The following is a 17,873-nucleotide window of genomic DNA, read 5'->3' as shown; positions in this document are numbered from 1 at the left end:
AGAATGTGTCTCCAGCTTCAGCCACTTGATTCTTCTGCTGTACGGTGATGCTGCCTCCTGCCTTTTGTGACAAATGCCATAATTTGCCTCTACGAGCTGTTAGGAAAGCTTTGGGGCTGGCAGAAACCACAGGGCAGCTCAGGCTGGCCCTGGGAGCACAGGCAAGGGCAGGGCACCGTGAGGAGTGGATTCACTGCCCTGCAGGCTGTCACCTTTCCAGATGCCAAAACTGAGGAAAACAGCATCAGAAAGGGATTTAGCTCCAAGGGACAAATTAGTTTTTGTGGCAAGTAGTGGATTTCATGGCCCTAATCAAGAAGCAGGATTGCACCATATAATTCGCATTATCCTGATTATTTTCCCTTTTCCATGGATACAAATGCATCCAGTGCACCGGAATGGTGATATCCTTAGCAATGCCTGTGAAGCAGATCCCATATTGAGAGTGGCCAAAATGGGGAGCAACTACCTGAGTTGCGTCTGACAGCTCATGTCGGAGATTGACTCCTTCCCTTCGACCATGAAACATTCTGGTAGTGGTGTGGCCTTGCCCATGCCTTCCTCCTACTGATGGCTCTGGAGAAGTTAGGCCTGTGCTTAAGAGAAAATATTGCCAAAGGAATTTGTAGTTAACCATTTACTTCCTTGTCAGCCCCTAATGCAGGAAATACCAGTGTATTTAGATCTCAGTAAGGCATTTTTTTCCCTATGACTGCACAGCCATGACAAACTTTCCCACTAAAATGTTTGTGTAGAGACAATTGTTTTGGTTCCAAAGGTGCATGGCATTTGTGGCTAAAATCACTGTTGATCGCAATTTTTTTATGTAGTGATACTTACTTTTTGCCTGGGTTTTTCCTTTGCTGGGTTTTTTTTGTAGGCTTTGTTTTTTCAAAGCAAGGCCACCAAAATATTTATCAAAACAAAAACTGACCATTTTTATATACTTTTTGTTTTAAAGCAAAACATGGCCCCCACGCCAGGAAGTTAACTTACTTGTTCTAATTATATGGAACTTGCCCTGAAAAGCAGAGAGGGCAGAGCAATACAGAAAGATCTGTGAAGGTGCAGGAAGTTGGATTTATTGCTATTTGTGAAGCCATTTAACACTGTTTAGAGCAATCTTAGCTGGTCAACACCCCATTGGTGAATCTCAAAATATCTGCCATGCTTATTTGGGCCAGCCTTCTGTAACGCTCCTGGTTTCATCTAGGATAGAATTAATTTTCTTCCTAGTAGCTGGTGTAGTGCTGTATTTTGGAGTTAGTATGAGAATAATGTTGGTAACACACTGATGGTTCAGTTGTTGGTGAGCAGTGCTTACACCAGTCAAGGACTTTTTCAGCTTCCCCTGCTCTGCCTGGTGCACAAGAAGGTGGGAGGGGGCACAGCCAGGACAGCTGTCCCCACCTGGCTAAAGGGGTATTTCAGACCATATGACATCATGCTTGGTATAGAAACTGGGGGGAGTTGGCCGGGGAGCAGTGACCGCTGCTTGGGGATGGTCAGCAGGTGGTGTGCACTTGCATTGTGCATCACTTTTTTTCTATATTCCATTATTATTATTACTATTATTGTTATTATTACCACGACTACTACCTCTCTTTTCCTCTGCTGTTCTATTAAATTGTCTTTATCTCAGCCCATGGGTTTTATCTTTTTTTTCCTGATTGTCTCCCCCATCCCACTGGGGAGGAGGGAAGTGAGCCAGTGGCTGGGTGGTGTTCAGCTGCCTGCCAGGTTAAACCACATCAGTAACACATCTTCATTTGTTCTTACCTAGTGTTTGCTCTTACCTCCATTTTAAAACTTTAGTCATTTACTACAGGAGCCAAACCCCTTCTCTCCCCCACCCCATGTCCTGAATGACCAGGTAACACGCAAGGAGGAAAACAATTCCTGAAGTACATCCTTTGCCTAAGCTCATTGTTGAATAGGAACCCCGCTCCTAGCAACTGGAATCTCTCTGGAAACATGCCTTGAATAGACTTAAAGCTGCAGCCATTGTAATCAAGAGACTAACAGATAAGTAAGTAATATTGGCAAGTAACCCTCCCATGTGAACTATTTAAAACTTGAAGATTGCTAAAATGAGACATTTCGTAAACATGAAATGAAAACATTCCCAGTAGCTGGATTAAAAAAATAGACAACAGTCTTGACCCCTGCATCGCACACTGGCTGGAAAAAAATGGGTTTCAAAAATATTGGGTTTAGGTATAAGTGACTAAAGAGTACAGAAAATAATTTTTCAAAAATAGATCTTTACTAGTAGTCTGGGTTAGAGAAATGGATGCTCACTGTGACTCGGGTTTTCCATTGAGAGGAATGAAAAATTCTAGGTGTTCACAGGTTACAAGTTAAAAAATATGGAAAGTGATTTATTTACATTACCAGGATGAAATTGAGTTACAGTGGCTAATAGGGTAAGCGTTGCAAGGTAGACATTAGAAGAGGGATATGAACCCAATTTACTGGGCAAATTAACTTTGTTAGAACACTTGAGCTGGCGCAAAGATAACAACGCCTTTAGGAGACAAACTGCCTGCCTTGCTTGTGTACTCCAGTGTTTCCCTAATGATTAAAGTTCTTTAGGCAAGCTTTTTCACCAGCCTAAGGGAGCCAAAAGACATTGATAAATGCACAAGAGAAATAGAATGAAAACTGGACTTAATGCCCTAAGTCTCCATATCTAAATACTTGCTGAAGCAGTTCTGGTTCTTTTGCTCTCTGGAACAAAAATTGCTAAAAATTGTGCTGCTGCATGACTTGGACGCCACTGATTTGCAAATGGAGCTAAATAGAGTTTTCAGGACTTGAATAACAAGCCCAGAGAATCCCTTAAAAAACAATGTCCTGGAAAGCAGAGTAGCAGATAGAGATTGACCAAATTGAATGGGAGCTGAAGCCTTTCAGCAGCATCCGTCTGAGGCAGTTCAGATACGGACTGAAATGTATTTGGCAGGATCCCTTTCCTTTTCGATAATGAGCTGCACTCCGGTTCACCTTGTGCCCAGGGATTTCACAGTGCTTGATACAAGTATGGTGATGGGTCTTCAGGGCCTGACTGCATCCAGACATGGGGATCTTAACACGCTTGTTAGTCCCGAAAGAATTCTGCTGTTTCCAGAACTGTTCAATGTGTGAAAGGGGGATGGACTTAAGTGACATACCCAAGGTCATGCTGCAAATTAGTAGCGAGATGGGAAGCACCTCACAAACAGTCCCCTCCTGGGGTCGTGGGGCTGATCTGCCTACCTGGAAATAAAAGAAATCCGGACCTCTCTGCAGTAATCAATTTAAGCCAATTTGCATTGAACAATTTGCTATGGGATTAAATTAAAAAAAAAAAAAAGAAAGAAAAACCTTGTAAAGCTAGACTAAACTTGTGTTAACAGCATAGCAGTCGCTCTTTGATGTGATTCTTTAGACAAGCTGAGGCAGAACATGCTGTTTCTGTGCAGTTTAATACAAATAAGGCTGTGAAACATCTTCTGATGCAAAAATCCAAGACTCTCCTCAACATCTAACACCGAACCTTAATATCACCAGACCTGAATGCATGCAGATGAGTTGTATTCGTTAATTCTAACAGCATCTGTGCCCATTTACACCAGCTAAATATCTAGCCTAACATTCAATATAAGCAATTTTCTTGTTCCTTCCCAATTAGCTCCATTACAGAAAATCTAATTAAATCATATCTTTTAGCAGGAACCAAGAATTCAAGAGCTACATTTTTTCACTTAATTAAAAGCTTTTCATCTTGAACTGTTAATTTTCTGAAAAAGATATCTAGTAGTTCTTCCTCTGATCCGCTTTGGTTACTGAATGAAATGGCTCATTTACTCTGTTAGCTCTTGAACTGTACACTTAGGCTCCAAGCCTTGTGAAGAGCTTAGAAGATGATAGGAATCATAGCTGCTTTTCTCCGCACCTCTGGATAAAATCTCTTCAGGTACAGCTTGTGTTTCTTTTGGGCCCAGAGAGACATCTGGATGACCATCAGGAAAGCAAAAATGCCAACTACCAAGGAAAAAGAGAGAAAAGAAAAAAAAAGGATCATGTGGCTTCTTTCAGTGTCTGTTTCTGTGAAGACAAGAGGGCTTATGGAAAAGTCTGCAGTCTCCTCTGTGGGCAGAGACAAGTCAACCCTGCCCTTGCTCTCAGCCTTGCAGTTGCTGATATGCCATAGCCTGAGGCTCAGCCTGCATATCAGGACTCACACAGATGATGCTCACATCTATTAGGCACACCCTCTATCACCTATGACCTCGCCATAAATCACAAAGCGACCTTGGGCATGGTGGCGTCTCAACACAGAATTACCCCTGGCCTCTTGTCGACTAGTTTTCTAGTTTGCTTTTGGCCTAGGTTTCTTTGGTTTTACCTCTGGCTCCCAACGACAACACGGAGCTGTGCTGTAACCTCCTGTTGCGTGGAGGGAGAGCTCGGGCCTGGAGCAAGCAGGCAGTAGGTGCAGGAACAGATTTAGCTGCCTGGCAGCAAGGTCTCACAAAGCCTAACAACTGCAGATGCCCAGGCCCCCGCTGTGGCTGTCAGGATCCAGTAGGTGGTCTCTAGTGTACCCCTCCCTTCAGGCTGAGTGGCACCGAATGGGGAATGCTTTCACAAGTGTTTTTTGCAAGTTCACTGTCCTTTCTTCCTTAAAATGAGCTGGTGGATCAGAAACATTCGTTGGGTGTCTGGGCGGGTTGTGTTTGGGACAGTTAGAGCAAGGATGAGCATGCTGCATGTGTTGCTGCTCCCTGCCCTCATAAACACAGCCCCACAACGTCCCCAAACTTTCAGGTCGTTTCCATACTGGAGCCTAAAGCACAAAAATGGTGTATCTTTTCAAACAAAATTAAAAGTTTAATTTTTGGATGATGCAGTTTAATCCACTTTTGAAATTCCTTTCTTTTTCATTTGCAAACCATGTGGGGCTAATTTTTGCAAGTAGCTTTTATAGGTTTCTATTTTGGAATGGAAAAATAATTGAAAAGTGAATGTTTTCGACAGCCCAGTCCCAGCGACCATATTTGTATGGGTATTTAGGTCTCAAAGATGCAGGGAAGTACTGAGCAAGAGTTGCAAACACTACTAAGCAGGCTACTGTTACAAGCTGGCTGCCTGATATAAGCAAATGGGGAAATGCTTCCAGGAACATGTGTGTCTTTTCCTCTTTTGAAATACTGAGTATGTCTGTTTTCCTCTCCCTATTAGAAGTACCAGGTTTGCAATGCAAAGAAGTTTTCCTACATCAAAAATGATTGACTGTAAATGAAGAATACTGACTTCTTTTTTATTCTAAATTTCGACTTCTGTTTTCACTGTGGAAACAGAACAAAGAACAGTATTTCACAAAAAGCAAAGAGCTGGATTTGATCAAAAGAAGGTGTTGCAGTAGTGTTTGTGCTCTCCAGAGCTTTCTGGGGGTGGCACATTGAAGTTATATACAGTCATGTCATGGGGGGGGGTTTATGGCAATATTTCATAGGCCATACATTTTTTGGAAAATTTTATATTTCCAGAATGCGCTTCTGCAAACAACAATTTAGAGGCTTTCTTCATTCTGTTTCAAACTTACCTGGTAGGGTTTGTGTCATCACTGTGAAACTAATCCAAGACCCAACCTGTTGCAAAGAAAAAAGGCACTGTTAATTGTATACTTTACATAAAGCAAAAGGGCAAGTTTTCAAAAGTGACCACTTCCCCAGAAGCTCTCCCTGGAAGAAGAGTGTGATACTCATAATGGAAATTAGGGAGGAAAAATAGCTAAAAAGGGACACCCCCCCCCAGTGTGCTGGATGGGGGTGAAGAGACAGGTGGTAAATCCTTGGGTTGCTGTGGAGTCTGTAGTGGAGGGCAATATACATACAAGTCATGATATTGTTGTGAGGGAAGAGAAGGGTCTGGTGGAGAAATATTTGTGGGAGCAAGGAGACTGACATACAGAACATAATGATTGATGTGTAGGGGGAACAGCGTGGAGGCATTGCAGATTTTCTGCAGGCAAAGGCTGAAACACAGTAACCACCCACCCTTTGCGTATAAGCAGAAGAAAGTCATGTACCTCATATGTATAGTTGGGACAGGATACCAGCAAGAAGAGCCATGTGAAGGGGTTGTAGGTTGGACTTGGAAAACAGGCTTTACTACCTTTATGAAACGAAAAAAAAGAAAAGAAGAGGAAAAAAAAAAAGAAGGAAAAAGAAAAAAAGAAGGAAAATAAAAACCCAAAGAGACAAAACCAGTTTCAATACAGGGGAGGGATCTGAGCCTTATCACATCTTGCCTATGTAACAGCCATCCCCTTGGCCAACACTCCCAGTGCACAACTTGTTAAAAAAGTTTTGGTGAAATCTTTTGAGACAGCAAAAGCTGCATTTATCCTAGTGAGAATGCTGCTTAGCAAGCCATGGACCAGTTTTTACTGGAAAGGTCTGGCATGTCCAAAGGGTGCAACCTTTGTTCAGAGGAAGAGAGAGACAAGTAGTTTAATGCGGGCTAGCTGGCAGGCGAGGGCTAAGGGCACTCTTCTGGGATATAAAGGATGCAGCTGGATCTTACTCAGCCTGACTCAGGAACATGAACCTGTCCCCTCTCGCATCCTCATCCCAGGGTAGCACAGGAAAACAACTCCAGCGCTAACAGCGTGGCTCTCTACAGCCACTGATAAAGCTCACACAAAATGCCGCATATGCAACGCTTCATTTTTAACACTTCGTCCTGGCAAGAGTGCTGTCTTTAACACTTGTCAGCACTGAGAACGCCGATGAATTATTTGGCTCTCGCTGATTTTAAAACAAATTAGGCCCCTTTGCAACAAAGGGCATAAGCCCCTGCCTGACCACAGCACATCAAAAGTTTTCCAGAATAGAAACTGACTTCAGCGTGAGAAGTTGATCATACTGTGGGGAAGTATTTTCTTGAATAGGGTGTTACAGTGCAAAATTATACTATTATTATCTAAAAATACATTTTACTTTCTACTATATATAGTAGAACTTTTATTCTCATGGTACAAAAGACCCTGGAAACCCATGCTTGGAGCAGCCTTTTAAGAGCATACGTATGCATTGATGCCTGTGTAGGTATTCATGAGCCTATCTTCATCTAGTCGTGTATGTGTGTGTCCGTGTCTCTGCATGAGATGCATGTACCTAAAAACTCTGCAGTCCAGTTTAAAAGTTTTTGAAACTTCTTCAAAGTGGAGTACTCTGTTGTCAGTCAACAAGATGCTTTAGAGAACTTCCATGCTTAAATCCATATTTAAATTGCAGTTGTGTATAATTAAGATTAATTTGCTATAATCTGGAACAACACAAGTCTTGCTAATGTTTCCTTGTCACCACATTTATTTTGAAGGCATTATACCGATGGCATGGTACATACTTCATCTTTCTTTATTCTGTGGATGTAGATACATAAATTACTATATACCAAGAGAAGATGGATAGGTTAAGTACACTTCAGTCTTAAATAGAGAAACAGGAAACAAAGACAGACCTGAATGATTTTGGTGAGCTAAAGCTACGTTGATAAAGTGATTTCCAGCTTCACACATCTGCAAGACATTAAAAACATATTTTCAGCTGTATGCCTAAAAATGCTGTGGTGACTGCGTTGCAGCATGTAACCAGAATCCCCGTTACAACTTAGCCTCTGTATCCAGAAAATACGTACTCTGAAATCACTCTCCCATGGGAAGTACATTCTGTCATCTCTGTCAAACACACAAGTGTCCCCTGAGCACCACAGGTGCCAGCTGGGGTGAAAGCCGAGCTCAGTGCAGGCAGGCCTTTGGTGGGTTCCTGTGCCCAGCATCTGCAACATGCTTTGGTCTGGGGAGATCAGGGAGGCTCCCTGTGGTCTAAGGAATTTAGCAAGATACTTTTCTGAACTTTTCTGGTCATTGTCGGGATTTGGATTTAAACTCGCTTGCAAAGAAGCAGGGGAAAAGTTGACTACTGGTTTTGTAAAAGTGTCATGAGTTAAAGTGCCTGCCCTCTTCCTACGCACCCTTTCAAAGGCGTTTAGTGCAACACCTTTGTTCTGCCGGTTACAGAGGACAGCAACCAGTCCTCTAGGTAAGTTGCAGAGGAAGGAAAAATAGGGTGAATAAACAGGCAGTGGTTCTCTGAAGGGCAGACTGGCTGAATGGATAGGAGTCGGGAACTGATAAATGAAGGGAGCCAGTATTATTCCTGGTTCTGCTACTCTCTGGTTACGTCATTTCCAGACCTAGCCAGCCTCTCAAACTTGGTCTTTAATATTTAGATGGTTTCAATCTTTGGAAGAGGTACCATGCCTGCCCACTTGGGTTATACAGCATGTAGTACAAGGTGATTTCAGTTTTGCTTGTGGCTTTCAAGACATCACCAAATTATGGCTACTGTAGAATCAAAACCAATTACTACCCATATTTCAAGTGGGAACTGGTAGGAAAACCACTTTCAGTTCCTGAAACAGAAAGCCTGTTGGTACAGCAACCTAATTGTATGTTTTTCATTTTTCCCCTGCTGTATTAAGAAAACCAAAATGCTTTTCACATTACAATCTCAGGCTGAATTGAACTTCTTTATTCATTTCTGGGTTTGAAGACATATCTGTCCTCTCAAATTGAAAAAATGCAGTGTTAAAAAGTTGTTTTCTTATATCATTTGCCATTCTAAATTTTGCAAGGCTGGAAAAAATTAAGAAATTAAAATAAAAAGGAACAGTGCTAAAACCTAGAGAAGTTAAAAGTGTAAAGTCACAAAATTAATACAGAAAAAAAAGAAACACTTGTAATTCTTTAAAGCCAATTCTGAAAGCCATCCATTAAAAACTTCAATTAAAACTAATTGAAAGGAATATGTAACTTCATTTTATATTGAAATGTACCATTATCTGGAAGAACATTGTAAATACCATTGCTGAAGAATTTTCCCCTTTTTGGCAGAGAGATTTATGCAGGTTTTGTTAGGAAAGTTTAAATCCGTTCTATTAGCAAAGCTGTTATTCTGCACGGATATGTAGTCATGGGTCAAATCCTGCAGTCCTTTTATGTTTTTTAATTACAACTAACTGGCTGTCACCTATCATAAACACCAGATGTAAACCACTAAATAGCCAGAAAAGGAAATTCTATTATAAAATATTGTATCAGAAGCTATAATTCTAGCCATAGCAATAGAAGTAATTTTAATTTACGTACATCCAATTATGAGCTAGGAACTTGATTGTTTCTGATTACTATTATTTTAAAGAAAAAAGTTTTCAAGTTAAAAGTGTTTTTGTGAAACACTATACATACTGAAATGTGCAATGCCCATTCTATTGTGGAGCAAGAGCGATTCACACACTATAGTTAACACCTACTAATCCTGTAATCAATTCTAAGTAAAGCAAGCAAAGGGCATTTCTGCAGGGATTTTTATTGGCTTACCTTTGACTCTGCAGCTGCATTCTTCTGTAATTAGCTCTTATGTCCCTCTTTAGAAATGTGGCTGCTAATGCTCTATATTGAGAAGTACTGCTAAGTGTAAGCTAGTCCTTAGTCAGTGTCTCAAATATAAAATATGGGGTGGTGGGGAACAGCAAAAAAAAAGGCTTACCATATTTATGATGATAAAATATTGAAATCTGCATCCTGTTCCGCCTCTTTATGTTCCATGTGTACCCTATGAGAAAAATGTCCCTGCAAAGCTTCGAATAATTTCTGTAAATACGAGAATCTTTCAGGAGGGCCTGCTGACACTCTTCAAATTACTCAGTACTGTTGTTTACAGCAGCTGCATACACTTAAATCAGGATATGTAATAAAGACAAGTCTTAAAAGAGGAGAGAAAAAGAAATCTTCCAAATATTTTATTCATAGGTTTTAGAAACCTGTGAAAACAGCTTCAAATTACTTTATTTTGTATGTTGCTGTTTTAAATTCTTTGGGAACCTCCCAGAACAAGGGCTGAAAGGGAAAGGTTTTGAGTTTCCATGGGTAGGAATTTCTCTAAAGAGCTGCAGGAATTCAGACCACAGACCAGGTGCTGGTGCAGATCTGAAGGGGATGGACATATTTTATAGCAAATACCCCCAACAGGACTCATCTCTTTTGCTTAATGCCAGCATTTTCCATAAAAGCTATAGCAGGGCATGTTACATTGAGGAAAGATGTTTCCTTAGAAAGGGAGGCTTTTTCTATGCAGAGATTTTCACAAGCACTAGTCTTACTAGTGGCACTGAATATTCAGGCAAGCAGTTTGCTTGGTTTCAAGTAACCCCTGAGGCTGGGAAGGGTGCAGATGGTAAAGCTCTGGGCACACCACTGCTGCCACAACCTCTCTCTCTGCAGTGCAGGATTATTGCTTTTGGCTGTAGAGCCTGATTGAGTCCATGAACTTCTTCATATGAGTATTTTGCTTGTCTTTGCTAAACCTTGTTAGGACAAGAAAAGCTGAGAACTGCATGGCTAACCCTCAGAGGCAAACACTGCAAAAACTGTGATCTTTAAGGGTCCCAATTTATGAAAGCATTTAATTATTGCTAAGGAGTTGTTTGAAAGCTTTTCTGAATAGTGTTTGTCTAAAGGAGCCTACGCACGCTACTGTCCTGTCTTCCTGTTCTATTTCTGGAAACTGATCTATATCTGATTTTCAGAGAGGCTGACTGTTTTGGCTACTGACCCATGCTTGCTTGGGCAAGTCAACCCCTATCATTTCCAAGTGCAATGCCCACTGAGGACAGAAGAGACTATACATTTCCATGTGAGGATTTCTTTTGAGCCCCTACCTTGTTCATTCAAACGTCAGGTTCAGTAGTCTCAGCCATCCTTCATCACCTGCTTAACCCATCCCTTGGATTAACCCACTTCGGCAGGGATTGTTTTCAGTAGCTGTGGAGGTTAAGTTATTCAGGCTACACAGTCCTATTGCAAAGTCTGCTTCTTCAGTGTTTTAAATTTAAATTCTTCTGTGCTTTAAAAATGGCAAGTTTCAATCTGTCTAAATATTAGTGGTTTTACACAATCATGAGTAGTAATAATGCTGATGATGTTCTCCTAGCTCCCAGATACAGTACTTCACACCAGGCTCTGTATAGGCAAATAGTACTGGGAGACTTCCTGGCCTAGAAACCTTAATAGATTATCACTAAATCCAGTCAGAGGACACAGGGCTGTAGGTATGAACGTATATATATGCACAAATGCATAGCAGCATTACTGCATCTTGCTAAATCATTAGTTACTCCTATTCCACTATCATTAATAAAACTTTATTTTTGTACATACCAGAAAAGCAAGGGCAGCAAAAGAAACTTGTCTGTGGCCAAATGCTAGAAAATAGAATGAAATTATAAATGGCATTTTACGGTACGCACATGATTTGCTATGGATTAAATTAATCTAGTGCTGAGGAGCAGAAATGCTTCTTTCCTGACAGGCTCTGCAGAAAGAATGGATATTATCGCACACAATATGAAGACAATGCAAATAGTAACAGAGGTCTAGAAATGCCAGCCTCTTCACCACTGATCTCAAGGCAGTTTTCACCAAACTTTTTCTAGTATTTTTCAGCTTCTATACATCCAAGTGCTTTGTCAAAGCAGCTGGTGGTGTTAAGGCAAGGGGAGGGATGAAATGAAGGTCATTGGCAGAACCAGGTTGGGAATCACAGCTTTATCCATAGGCCCTTCTATCACCATGGGCAGAGAACCCAAGACATAACATAACCTATCTATTAGTTTTTTTTTTTTTTTTTTTTTTTTTTTTTTTTTTTTTTTCCCAGTAGTGAGTCTTTACTATATAGCCACTATTTGCTTCATGGTCTCATCATGCAAGAAATAAAGCCTTTGCAATTTTTACCTGCCCCTTGCCTGCCCTCTCCTTTTTTGCTGTTGTCCCCAGACCACTGTAGTGCTGTATCATGTTCATCTCCAAAAGTTTACAGTTCTCAAGTAAACCTTGGTCATGGCTGAGGGACACAAACCACATATATGTACCTCAATTCCCTGACCAAGCCGCATCAAGCCTTTACTTTTGAGAACCCTTTTTCTCTGTCTGGTACATGACTCCTCTGTGGTGCCAAGGGCATGCGCTAAAACTCCTCCTCAGAACAACCAGCACATGTCAACACATAAGTATGTAGCTGCTACTCAGGTGTTCTTCATGGGCCCTTTGTCAGCCTGCTTTAATTTACCGCTCCTGCATAGCATTCTGCAGCTACCTGCCTGCCCTTCTTTGCCTGTCCTCAAACCAGCCATCTCTGGATATGGCTGTGGAGGTCACCAGCTCCTGCATCCAAAATAAACCATCAGGATTTTACTGATCCAGCTAACTATGCCAGAGGGCTGGTGATTTCCAGCATTAGACACATGTACCTATAATTGTCATTTTAAGGCAGTGGCAAGCAATTAGAAGTACCTCTTCTGAATGCTTTCTCTGTTGGAAAGCTGTGTCTTGAACGGATGGTTTTCTCTATGAAGAAGCTGCACCTACTGCTTGGTCCAGGCTGCTAAAAACTGTGTCTAGGGAGGTTTCAACTTTGTTTGCAGTATTACTGTTAAAGCCACACCAAATCCAACTGTCTTTCAGTGAATCACATCATTTTGAAACAGAACTTTTGTGTTATTTTGGAAGGAAAGCAAGTGCCATGTAGGAGAAATTTCTGATTGAAAAAAAAATTAGTAACTTAACTGAGTGTAAATAAAAGTGGCAAAGCAAACCCTTTGTTCCCAAAGCTCATAGATAAGCATAAAGATGCAGAGGAAAGGAAAGACTAAGGTGTAATAAGGAAAGTAAAGCAGCAGGAAACAAAACTTACGACAGTTATGCTCAAAAGAAGCAAAACTAAAAAATAATGACGAAACAGCAGTGCAACAATAAAATATAATGAGAGGGAACAAAATGATGAATGAAACCTGCGAGAAAAAAAAAACATAGGATTTTTTTTGTTTTTATCAGCAGTATCTGGTTGACTTTTACTGGTTTCTCACCAAAAACAAAATAAAATCTTAATTCTCATGAAAAGGATGTATCTTTAGCAAATAAACATCCCCTGCAAGAAAATGCAGCCAGCTCTAGTTCTCTCCTGCATTCTTAATACAAATACTGGGAAGATGAGCAAAACGTATCGATCTTTCTGTTTTCTCCACTTGGCCAATAATTCTAGTTCATAAAACTGGACAGTGATTGACCATTGCTGAACAGGAATGTACATTCAGCTACACAGCAGGGGTGCCTCCCGCACAACAGTCTTCCTCCTGACAGGGAGTAAAGGCTGATCTCTGGCTAGATTAGTCATATGATCTCAGGTGGGGGCCACCTATTGATTTTCGAGGACTTAGGGTTGCATACCAAAAGCTTTTTAAAACCAAGGTCAGTGTTGTGCTCTCCTTATACCTACATGGTGGCGTATAGCGTGGATGGTTGATGTAGTATGCAATCCAGGAAGTGAATCCCCAGTAAAAGGCACAGCCCTGGAAAGGACAAAAGATAGTTTTTTTGTTAGGAAGGGCAATAAGCAAGTACAAACCGTAACTTTGTAAATATAAATTCTGGTAAGTGCAAAACCCAGATGACCATTGCAATGCTTTGCAAGGGCTTCTTGAGTCACAGAATATATATCTTTTTAAGATGCTATGAAGCCACTAAAAAAAAATAAAAGGACGCACGGTGTAGATTTTTTTGATTGTGTTGAATGTGTTTTATGCCTGTTGTAGAAATTGACATTTGTTTTCTCCTTATTTGATTCTACTGCTGAAGGGCACATTTCACTGAGTTGTACTCTTAAAAGTCTTGCGCTGGTTAAGACAGCTGAGCTGTTACTATACCTTAAACTCAGCATTTCCAAGCAAGATAGAGCTAGCCAAACAGAATGCTAAACCAGCCAAGACAATAAAAAGTAAAACTGAATAGGCCTGGTTTAACCCTGGCAAAAAAAAGGGCACACTGTTCTATAAATATATTTGATCTACACACTACATCTACTCCCATGGATTCAGCCCCACTTCATCCTCTCATTAAAAAGCAGCACCCCACCTGCCTTTGCTTGGTGACTGATGCCATGGGCTTGGCAAAGTCCAAGCAGAGATGATGTGATCGTGTTCTTGCCTCATGTAAGGGTCACTGCTCCCATCCTTTGTACAAGGAAAAACCAAATCCCACCAGCCAAACAACTGAAACCACCCTGGAGACTGGGTGAAGTTAAGGGTCCCATGCTGAGTACCTTCTCAGGAAGACCCGTGTGCTGGGACTGGATACAGCTCCATCTCATAAGTAGGGCTGCAAGTCAGGCTTTCTCTTTTTAACCTTTTTATGCAATGCCACTGTGGTATGTGTACCACAGACATGAGGGGACAACAGCATCTGTGGGTCTTCAACTCCCACATGCATGGATCACTTTGGAAATGGCACTCTGGTTCCAAAGTTGTTTAGCTTGCATTCCTCTTTAAGCACTGTGTATTGTAAAACAGCATCTCTAGCTGTACATCTCGTTACCTCCTTTCCAACTGGAATAGAGTCAAGCCCCTATCATGGCCATACACTTTTCTCCTTCACTAAAATCTTAAATGTATTGCAAAACTTTTATGGGGAGGGTCTTTCCATCACACCGAACGGGATGGGAGGCAGGGTGATACAAAACGACTGAGATTGAGTATGTGAAATAAAAGGAGACCCTATGAGCAATGACTCACAGTCGTAATTCAGGAGGCTTTGGGAGACAGAAGACTTGAGGCCAGCTCAGTATCTTCCTTCCTGAGGCCTCCACCACATAGAAGGAGAATATGCGTTTTTTTCTACTTGTAATTTGATTTTAGCTTCCTAACGTAAAGGCCTGTCTCTTGCTCTCTATTTATATTGCAGTGAGGAAGTGGAATGTGATTTCTGTCAGCATTGCTAGATATTGCAGCAGCATACCTCATAATAAAATAGCATTCAGTCTCAAAAATATCCTGGACATGACAATCAGCCCCTTGGGTAGATGAGTCAAGGTGGACATTGACACGCAGGAGCTAAAATGGACATTGATTTCAGTTCATATCCTCGGGGCAATGGCCCTGAAATTCTTCCTATATTTTCATTTTGACTAATCATAATTCCTGGAGATAGAAAATAAATTATTTTTTTATTTTCCTATCTTCTTCCAAGGACTGTTTTGATATGAGGATATTCTCTCTTATACAATATGATAAACATATTGTCACCTTTATCATATTTTTCAGAGGAGTGTGCCCTCCCGAAAACTTGTGAACAAATAGCGTCTCCAGTAGATGTCTGATGTAGTGTAAACAATGGCAGAAGCAGGCCAAGCTGGAAGAAAAAAAAAAAAGGAAATTAAGGTAAGTGAAAGATTGCTTTTTATTACTTCACAGTTTAATGTCACAAAAGGAATAAGGACTAATATTCCAAAACTGCAGAGTCACACTGAAACCGTGGGATTTAAGATATTGTCTTAATTGAAGCATCTGGAACCAAAGATTAATGGAATCATTTTCAGTGTTATACAAAGTTGCTTTCATTTTGCAAGGAAGCAAGTTATTTTTACTAGCCTTGAATTAAAAAGAGCTCCTCGAGCTCTGAATGTGATACATAGCCCTGACAAGGTATTTAAACAGGACAGCTGTGTATACAAGCAGGCGTCTGCTGTGCTTTTCCAAAAGACGTCTCCCACGTTTTAAGGCCACCTTAATGCTCCGGTAGGATGTGTCTGACATTTAAAAACATTCTGAATATCTTCTGAATGGTATCCTTGTCCTTTGCAAACTCAAGGAGCTGCATGGAGGTAGTTTGTATTTCATTTCCTTGTGGACGCAAAATGAGATTTTGTTGCAAAGTTAATCCATTCTGATGGCTTTTTTGTTGCCCGTTACAAAGAAACGAGGTAATTGTTGTAGAAATTATTATACTGATTCTCTTTTGAGGAAGATTGTGAAACAATAACAGGCATTGCTGATTTGCTTCCGAGAATGAGTTGCAGCTCACAGAGATTGAGTCTCAGAAACAAATGTCAAGAGTGATTCCTGGTGGCATTTTATCTTGGTTACATTTACCATACTACCAGAGTCCATCTCACTGCAAACCAATTATAAGACATAAATGAAAAGTGGTTTTCAGCATGTGAAATCTCAAATACTTTTATTATGCATCTTGTACGGTAGCCAGAGTCAATGGTTAAAGAGTTTCAAAGTAATTAAACCAGAGAGAGTTGAGCTAAGAAATTTTCATACCATTAACGACTTATCCAAAGTCTGGAGCAAACTTCCAGTTTTGCTGGGAATTTTAAAATTAATTTGGCTTAGGATGGGGACCTCAGATGAACCCGCTAAGGAGTGGTCACTGGAAAGATACTGCATATCCCTTGCCTGCTTAAAAGAAGGTGAAGATCTTGCTGGCTCTTCTGTGCTATGAGAAACTCTCTCCTTTGAAGTGTGTGAGCAAGAGAAGGCAGGCAAGCGTCGTGCAGCTCTGGATTTGAATTCAGCATTCTGTGTTCTCATTCCCAGCTTCACTAACTCCCTTAATGTCTCTCCAAGTCTCTGTTCCTCCATCTGTAAATGGTATTATTACTCACTGTGTTTCTCTGCTGTATACCAGCTCCCTTGATTCTGCAAACATAGTGTGGAAAAAGTGCTGTGGGAAAGCTGTACAATTCCTTGAGGCTCTAAGTTCCCTGTGTGCCCTCCCACTTCCAGTGCTTCAACTTATACAGCTGACAGGCTTTCCTTGATCACGTTCCACCCCTCTGCGCTAATCCCCCAGAAAGGGGACAGTCACACCGAAGAGAAGTAAGTTCCTTAAGTGTGAAAGTTGCCAGCCTGCCTGGTGCATTAACCACCATCCTGTGGAGGGGTACAGCTGGTGGTGGCAGTGCCTTGAGCCTCCCTGGCAGTTATCGTGTGTAGCCGCTTGCCACTTTCTTGTCTGTAACAGTTCTTAATCCCTCCCATTGATCAGGTTTGCTTTGCTTCTTCCAGAGTCCTTCAAAAAGCTTGGGAATGGCAGGGGCTATCGAAGGTCGTAAAAAGCTACCTTGGTTGGCTGTCCTCTTTTCATTGCTTTTTGGCACGGTCTTGAGTTCTAGCAGTCTAAGCAGGTTGTATTTCCTTGTGGTCAGCTCCTACAGTACTATAGTGGAGCTGTTTAATTTTCCTTGTTAGCATTACTGTTCCAATGATGGAGAGAAGCAAACTATCTGGTTTATGCTTATGTATGAGCTCTTCTGATTTGTTTCTGTACAGCTAGGTACAACCTCTGTTCTTCTCTGTTCTGTAACAGTGTCTGAGCTCTTAATTTTTTTGTCACTTAAGTGTTTTATTTCTTAAAAGTCTTTCAGAACTCAAATATGTTGTGTATGGCCCTGGGGAACAACTACAGTTTGAAGAAGTAGATTTCAAAAATCAGATTACCAGTTCTGAATTCCTATGGTGCTTCTTTTGAGTTTCTCAGTTGTTCTTGACCTGGCTCATAACATGCAGACCTCTCAAAATTCCTCCTTGTTGTGCATAGGTGAGAGCTGGCGTGGGGGTATCAGCATCTTCTGTGCTGGATGCTGATGCTACTCATCTTATGGGTGGGAATGCACTGTAAAGAGAGTGGGAGTGGGGCACCTGAAGTCTTGTCCTCTCTTCTCTGTCAAGCATGACCTTGGGTTACTACCCGCTGTGCTTATTATTTCACTGTCTGTTCAGGCTGCATGTCTAGAGTGCAGACTATTTGGGGAAAATACTGTGTCTCCCATCATGCCCAGGTGTGGTGACCATTGTGACTGGGATCCCTGTTTTGGTCAAGCTTATGAGTGCTGCTAAAATGCCAAACCACTGTTGATAAGAACAATCTGAAGCTCCCACTGACTCTGAGACCAGGCACGCAGCCTCACACCCCCTGTAACCTC

The 17,873-nt window shown here is 41.2% G+C and overlaps 1 protein-coding gene across 1 annotated transcript in view; it reads right to left on the bottom strand.

Annotated features, from left to right (window-relative positions):
- Positions 1–3,898: 3,898 nt before the first annotated feature.
- The window catches only part of TECRL (trans-2,3-enoyl-CoA reductase like), a 67,515-nt gene continuing 53,540 nt past the window's right edge, over positions 3,899–17,873 (bottom strand). Inside the window, exons 6-12 of the mRNA XM_009649210.2 lie at positions 15,187–15,292; positions 13,386–13,458; positions 11,273–11,316; positions 7,513–7,570; positions 6,077–6,162; positions 5,591–5,636; positions 3,899–4,026 (exon numbers count right to left, since the gene is read on the bottom strand). Of these exons, the coding sequence (XP_009647505.1) occupies positions 3,899–4,026; positions 5,591–5,636; positions 6,077–6,162; positions 7,513–7,570; positions 11,273–11,316; positions 13,386–13,458; positions 15,187–15,292 (541 nt within the window). The remainder of the gene's footprint in view (positions 4,027–5,590; positions 5,637–6,076; positions 6,163–7,512; positions 7,571–11,272; positions 11,317–13,385; positions 13,459–15,186; positions 15,293–17,873) is intronic.

This window comes from Egretta garzetta, unplaced genomic scaffold, assembly GCF_000687185.1.
Source record: "Egretta garzetta isolate BGI_Z169 unplaced genomic scaffold, ASM68718v1 scaffold41, whole genome shotgun sequence".
NCBI lineage: Eukaryota > Metazoa > Chordata > Aves > Pelecaniformes > Ardeidae > Egretta > Egretta garzetta.
Note: the sequence above shows the minus strand (reverse complement) of the source record. Positions and strands in the feature narration are given on the sequence as shown.